This window comes from Elephantulus edwardii, unplaced genomic scaffold, assembly GCF_000299155.1.
Source record: "Elephantulus edwardii isolate Elephantulus edwardi_28Jun2011 unplaced genomic scaffold, EleEdw1.0 scaffold00132, whole genome shotgun sequence".
NCBI classification, from domain to species: Eukaryota; Metazoa; Chordata; class Mammalia; order Macroscelidea; family Macroscelididae; genus Elephantulus; species Elephantulus edwardii.
The window spans coordinates 7,843,048-7,850,155 of record NW_006399882.1 but is presented as its reverse complement, the minus strand read 5'-3'; the positions used below and the strand labels follow the sequence as shown (position 1 = coordinate 7,850,155).

General features: G+C 50.3%; 1 protein-coding gene across 1 annotated transcript in view; it reads left to right on the top strand.

The window, feature by feature from the left end:
• LRIG1 (leucine-rich repeats and immunoglobulin-like domains 1) overlaps positions 1-7,108 on the top strand; it is a 145,366-nt gene that overhangs the window by 127,707 nt on the left and 10,551 nt on the right. The window contains exon 12 of the mRNA XM_006893871.1: positions 4,211-4,374. Coding sequence (XP_006893933.1) covers positions 4,211-4,374 — 164 coding nt within the window. The remainder of the gene's footprint in view (positions 1-4,210; positions 4,375-7,108) is intronic.

Here is a 7,108-nt window from a genome sequence, read left to right as displayed (position 1 = left end):
GGACTGTGCTGTGGGTGACTGTCCTTGGCTTTGCAGATGTCTGATTCCGAGGGGACTTGCTCTCTGTGGGTGACTGTCCTGGGCTGTGGGGACCATCCATGCTGTCTTAGCAGAGAGCAGCCACAGGCAGTGTGTGAGCACGTGGATGTGTGCCAGCTAAGTCTTATTTATGAAAACAAGCAGCAGCCGCAGGCCGTGTGTCGTCTGCTAACCTCTGTTCTAGATGATGTGAAATAAACTCTTCTGGAAAGTGGATAATCACGTCCTTAATTATGTTAAAACAAATATTGCTCTTTTTCACTTGCCTGAAACAAAGTGCCTATGCTGAGCAGGGCTTCTTGTGGAAAGATGGTCCTGGACCGAGGCAGAGGAGCGCGGGTGGTCGGGGTGAGCAGTCCACACCTGTTTTCAAGGTCACCTGTGGACAGGTTGCTGTGGTGGCCTCTTTGACTTGGACCCTGACTGTTTCTTGACAAGGGTGCTGAGCACTTCTCTGGATCCTAGTCTTCAGCTCAGTTACTCGTCCAGGATTTCTGGGTGGAAATGCTTTTTGTTTCCTTAGCCTAAATATTGATCCAGTTCTGTAATCAGCGTTACAGCAGCGACATGGATCTCATCAGGAGCTCTGACGGAGTAGTGTGTGGCAAGGACCGTTGATCAGCTAAAGGCAGGTGCTTCGCTTCGTGGGAGAAGGGGAGCGGTCTCCTCTGTGTGATTCGGAGCCTCTAGAAGCCAGCTGGACGGTCAGCTGTGGGTTGGTTCTGACTCAGCAGCAGTGAGTTTGTTTTGATAAAATGGGTTCCATAAAGATGTGACTAGTTCTTGCAAATGCTGTTAAAAAATGGGGAGATGCTGCAGGCTGGTCATCTTTTGCTGGTTGGGGCCCTGGAGAGGCCTGGTTCTGGCCCCAGCACCAGAGTGCACATGCAGGTCCCTGACGTCCTCTGGGGGCGTGGGCGGAGAGGAAGTGGTCTTTGCACATGACATTGGCTGCTGTGTGGTGCAGCGTTCTGAGGTGGGCTTTCCCACAAAGGGTCATGACTCTGCAGCAGGATTTAGGAACCCTATAGCTGACTCAGTGGGGCTCAGGGCTCAGCAGACACTGCGGGGTTCCATCTTTCCTCCTTCCAGCCTCATTAGCTCTGCTTTTGTTGAGTTAGGTTAATACTTAATATGGACAAAGGATTCCTTAGCTCTTGTTCCAGAGAAGAGGGAAGAAATGACATCAGACCTTTTTGGAAGAAGAGATGGACGGATGGACAGAATGACTGATAGGTGGTAACTCCAGAATAAACCCGTTGGTGAAGTGAGTCTGATACCTCATGACCCTCCATCAGGGGTTGGAGGCTGTAAATCTTCACAGGAGAAGGCAGCCCGTCTTTTCCCTTGAGTAGCTGGTGGATTTGAACCATATATCTTTGGATTTTCAGCGCAGCTCTTTACCACTAAGCCACAGTAGCTCCCATTTTACTACATCACGGTTATTATGTGCTATTAAGCCAACCAACTCAGTCGGCTGGTCTTCAGAGGCAGTAAATTGCACAGGAGTTGGTTGTCCATCTTTCTCCCATGGAGCAGCTCGTGGATTTGAACCGCATGTCTTTGGATTATCAGCCCAGCTTCTTATGCCTTGGTCACCAGAGCTTCCTACTACGTCATTAGTAAATAGTTAATGGTGAAGTCTAGGTGGTTTATTTAAACTTTTTTATTTTTGGACATTTCATGATAAAAAAAAAAATCAGAAGCAGAAGAGAACTGACTTAACGGGGAAGAGGATATTTTGAGAGCAAGAAGAGTTTCTTTTGTCTTCTTCAACATTGAGTTTTCCTAAGAGTTTTCTAGTTGGATGAACAGGGGCCGTCCAGGAGTGCGACCCCGCAGTGCTCCTGCCCGGCGTGGAGGCCCAGCCTGGGGCTCCGCCCAGACTTCCCGGCAGGCCCTGCATCCACCCAGCTGTGGCTGGCCCTGGGCCCAGGCCTCAGATGGGAGAAGATACGGTGAATTCCACTTGGTCGTTTTCTTCCCTCACTGGATCAAGGCAGGTTGTACTGCCCACTTAGTCATCCTCTGGGTAAATTTCCACAAGTGATGATTAGAAACACACTTTGAGTTGGACTCATGAGAGCTCATCATATGAGCCAGTGGATGCTGGAATGGCCGAGGCGGGGGCCGGGGGAGGCAGAGTCGTGAGCAGCTGGGCAGGCTCTGCTTTTAGTTAGTGCAGGGGGAGGAGGGCGAGTCTGTGAAGGCCACTGTCTGGCCTTTGACCCCAGCCTTGGACGTTAACTTGTGTGTGGAGCAGGGCGGGATGCTGATGTTCTTACTCTGCTCAGTCCTATCCTGTCGGTCCTAACTCATTTCTTGGGGAAACTCCCTCGTCCTTCCAGGATGGACTGTTCTCCTAAGGTCTCTTTGTGATGGCTTTCATTGGGGGTATCCGGGAAGCCCTCAGGGTACCCAGGCCCAGAAAATTCATTGACAGTGGGGTATGAAGATGAACCTTATCCCCACATCTTTATAACCAAGGACAGATGGCAAATTTGTTTTTCACGGTTTGTTTCTGTGGCTCAGATGAAATTGCTTGCTGCTACCTCACCTCATCCTGTGTCGTGGTTCTGGCCCAGTCTGCTCCTCTTGGGTTTTTATTGAAAATATCCAGCCTGTCTTGCATGGCTATGCAGTTCAGGAGGGGCACTCAGGCCAGGTGGCCTCCTGGCGGACAGGTGTATGTGCTTCTGACAGTGAGAGTCCTTTCCCTCGCAGCTGGGGTGATGCGTTCTCCAGACAGAACCAAGAGCAGCTTCGCACCATCCACAGAACCGTTCCTGGGAGCGGCCTTGTGCTAAATGAGGAGCTGCCAGCACCCGCCCCCGCCATGTTTACCGTCCAGTTAGAAATGCCTCTACCAGGGAGCCCTCCAGATAGCTACAGGCAGCGTGGCCATTTGCTCAGCAAAAGAGAACAAGACCACTCACACTGATTTTAAGGTCAAATATGAGCAAGCACTGCAGTGGTAGTAGCTCTGAGATAAACATTTCCGTGGTTTTATTTATTTTTTTTTAAAGGCACTTTCTTGGATTATTTTAATAATTAAGATGCCTGACTAATCTGGAAGTGATGAGAAACAGCCGGGAAGGGTAGCGTTTACTTAACTAAGGGATTATCTGGTTTAGGAGTTTTTCCCCCTGCTGCTAGCTAGACAGTGTCTGATCCCTAAAAGGCCAGAGTGAAATAGGCAAAAGCAGACATCCCATACCCTCCGGAGGCCTTGTTGACGGTGGAGAGGGAGTTTATGGGTGTCATCAGTCCACGTGGCCTCTTGGGGCGCATCCTGACCCCCTTTAGTCCCTGCGGGGCCCATGGCTTAGTGTACGGAGGCCTGCTCATTGTCCTCCTGTGCTCGGCGTGGGCCAGCCTTGTGGTCACCCACGAGCGGGCAGCTAGATGCTTTGGTGGCTTATCTCAAGTGACTCCTCAGGAAGGAATGTCCGCTGAGATGGCGATCCCGATTTCTGTTTAAAAAGCTTATCCTCAGCTGCTGAGAAATGAAAAAGAAAATATTCTGTGTTTTGGTTGGAGCTGCACACGGCCAGCGCTGTGCATTCTCATGCTCCGGCCGCGGCCGTTCTCAGGCCCATGGCGCTATTTAGGGAGCGAGCTGCTCAGCTGGCCCTGCCTTGACCACACTGCTGTGCAGAGCCACGCACAGGCTGGAGGGGCTTGCACGTGGGAGAACACACGCCGCTCTGTCAGATAAAGACAGATGACAAAACCAGCCCAGCAGCCATATAGGAAAAGAACCCCCCTTGGAATGGGCTCCAGGATTTCTGTCCAAGTTTTACACTCGGCAATAGCTTACTGGAAAAGTGGGAAAACCAGAGAGGACATGGTGCTGGCTTGCGTCATGAGCCCGGCACCAGCAGGTGTGTCAGGAGGCCAGGGAGGAGAGTGAGAAGATGATTGTGTCCCCAGGTCACAGAGCAGCAATTGCCTGTAAACACGCCTCACTCCTAGCATCCTGCTGCACCTGGGAGCGGGCTAGAAATGCATCCTCGTGGGTCCCCCTGCCCCGATGAGGCCAAGGGTGCATTTTACATCACAGACAGGTCATTCGGTGCCACCCCCACCACCGAGCCACCCTCAGGCACAGTGGGGAGCTGGTGGGCTGTACAGGCTGATACCTGAAGCCTCGACTGTGTTCTTGTTTCAGCCACATCAGCAGTGATAGCTTCCTGTGTGACTGCCAGCTCACCTGGCTGCCCCCGTGGCTGGTGAGCAGGACTCTGCAGACCTCCGTGACTGCCACCTGTGCCCACCCCCAGTCCCTGAAGGGCCAGAGTATCTTCTCCGTGCCGCCAGAGAGCTTCGTGTGCGGTAAGACACCTCTGGGCCTTGTGCGATTGTTCTTCATCAGGGGCTGGTTGAGGGAGCGACTCCTGTGACCAGCCCGTGGTTATAAGTCAGCTGCTGTCCAGCTACAGCCACACGTGGTATTTACTGCACAGTCGCCTTGCTCTGTGGTTCTGGGCGTGCGTGCATCTGAGCAGGAGGGAGTGGGAGGAGCCATCAGTCAGGAGGATGCTCTGTTGTTTCAGCAGGACTCTGGTGCCGGGATTGAGCTGTGAATTCATGTAGCGTATGAGGCTGGGGTTTCTTTCCAGCCCCCACGATGAAAGGTTAAGTACAGGAAGAGCAAGTCTCTAGAGTGTAATTTAAACTCTAGTTAAAAAACATAAAAAATTTCCTTGCTGTTGACGTGAGCTCTTGCTATTTATGTAAACTGCCAAGCTGTGTTTGGAGCCCTCAAGCCCATGTTCCTTCAGGTTGTGGTAATGGAGCTCTTGGTCTCTTTGGATCAGAGGTGTGAGCGTCTAAGTTGGTTTGCAGAGAGCACAGAAGATGCTGAGCCCTCCCAACTTAGGTGTGGTGATTGATGTCCGCTTCTCAGGAAGCCGGGCTCGGAGACTCCGTTTCCTCCTGTCGTTTCCCTCTAAGCAGAACCTGGGCTGCTAGTCTCAGGCCTACTTGACCTGCTTGTCAGATTGGCGGTGCCCTGCTGGCTTTGCTGGCCTCAGGCTGGGGAGACCCCGACGCCTGACTTCTCCATTCTTAACGCCTTTTGGACATAGTGTCTATCACTGTGTCTGATGGAGTCTAGATGGCCCCCCCATCTCCGAACCAGCTTCCCAGCACCATTCCCACCGAGTGGTTTCCCTCCCTCCCTCCCAGCCCAGGGAGTATTCATAAAAACACCCCCAGTAGGGTTGTAGCTTCCCAAAATGAGGGTTCTTAAGGAGCCTGGATTCTGAAGCGTTTTCACCATCTTGCCAGGAATGAAGTATGGTCAGGCCAGATGTCACATACAGAGTTTTGAAACTATGATGAAATTCCCTGGGAAGAACAGAGTATGTCCTCCCCCCACACCACCCCCTGTACCCCCAGGACCAGCCAGGGCCCATACCTGGAAACAGGAAATAAGCTGGCATTGTGAGAGATGGCTTACAGATGGCAAAAAAAAAAAGGATGACTGGCTTGAGCTGGGTCTCTCAGGCTTCCTGGGGATTAGGTATTTTTAATAATAAATATTATTATAAATTATAGGGACATAGAGGCTGACTAGTTACTGGCCCCGGGCTGATTTGAGCAGGTACTTGGTGGCCCAGGAGTGTACAAACCCAGTAAGGGGACAGGTGGGAGAGTGGACTTAACCAGTTGCTCAAGAAGGAGAATGGACCTGTCTCCAGCTATGGCCGCAAAACTGGAATCAGACATCCGTGACATAGTCTGCACTAAGGCTGTGCCTGACTTCTGCTGTGTGGGCACAAACCCACTGCCAGGCCCACTGTTGCCCCATCCAGTGCAGCCTATGGTGACCCTTGTTGGCCAGTGTACATCCGCCTAGAGGGTTCCCAAGGCATAAGCCTCTAAGGAAGCTGTCCCATCTTTCTCCTATAGGGAAACAAGTGGGTCTGAACCAGCTTTTGATTGGTCATCAGGCAGATTCTGTCTGTAGGATGGAAATGGCAGTGTGATTCTTGTGCACCAAGGTACCTGTCCTTGTCCGGTACTGTCCATGTGAGCTCCCAGTTAAACTTCCTGACCCTTCTCTTTGGATGCACCAAGGTGGTTGGATGTGGGGGCAGGTGTTGGATGTTGGCACATTGTTGGATTCTGTATTAGATGCCAGAATATGGAAGTCTCTGGAGGTGGAGATTGGATTAATGGTTGCCTCTGCTGGGAAGGAGAGAGGGGAGGGGAGGAAGGGAAAAGGGTTTCTTTTTGAGATGATGGGATATCTTTAAAATGGACTATAGTGTTAGCTCCACTTAATCCATGAATATATAAAATTGATTGAATTTTATACTTTAAAGGATGAATTTTATGGTATATGAATTGTACCTCAATAAAACTCTTTTTAAAAAAAGGAAATACAGTTTTACATCCCATACAATTGACCCTTTTCAAGTCAAAATTGACTCATAGCTGACCCTTCAGCCAATTTTGAGAGGCTGTAAATTGCACGGGAGATGGTGGATTTGAGCCTTGTGCTTCTGAGTTAGGATCACAATTCCTTGTCACTAGGCCACCAGTACTGTAACCATTACATTTCTAATTTTGGAACCTTTGTATCACACACTGAAAGAAACCCATGCCCATTCATAGCCACTTCCTGTTAAGGATGTTGTTCCATCTTTAAGCTTGTAAATTGTTTTCAGTGGTATTTTATCATTTGCAGTGATGTGTCTTGCTTCCTTGCCCAGTTTTCCTGACTTGTTGGGCCTCTCGTACTGCAGCTGGACCTTCCATCAGTCTGTGGTCGTGGCAAGGGCAGCATCCTGCCTTGTTTCTGAGCTTAACGGAAAGCAACCACTCTTAGCATTAAGTGTGATGTTAGCTGTGGGCTTTTTGCTGATAAACCTTTCTGTTCCTAAATTTTTTGTATAATAGATACAGACAACACTGACACTAAAGTTAACTCCGCAATAAGGGATGTACCTTTAACTTGCTGGTCTGTCTAATACTTCTCTAAATCTGATCATTCACATTGAGACAGACTAGGAAGAAGGATTGGCCATCCACTTCTGAAATAGCAGGCCTCTGAAAACCC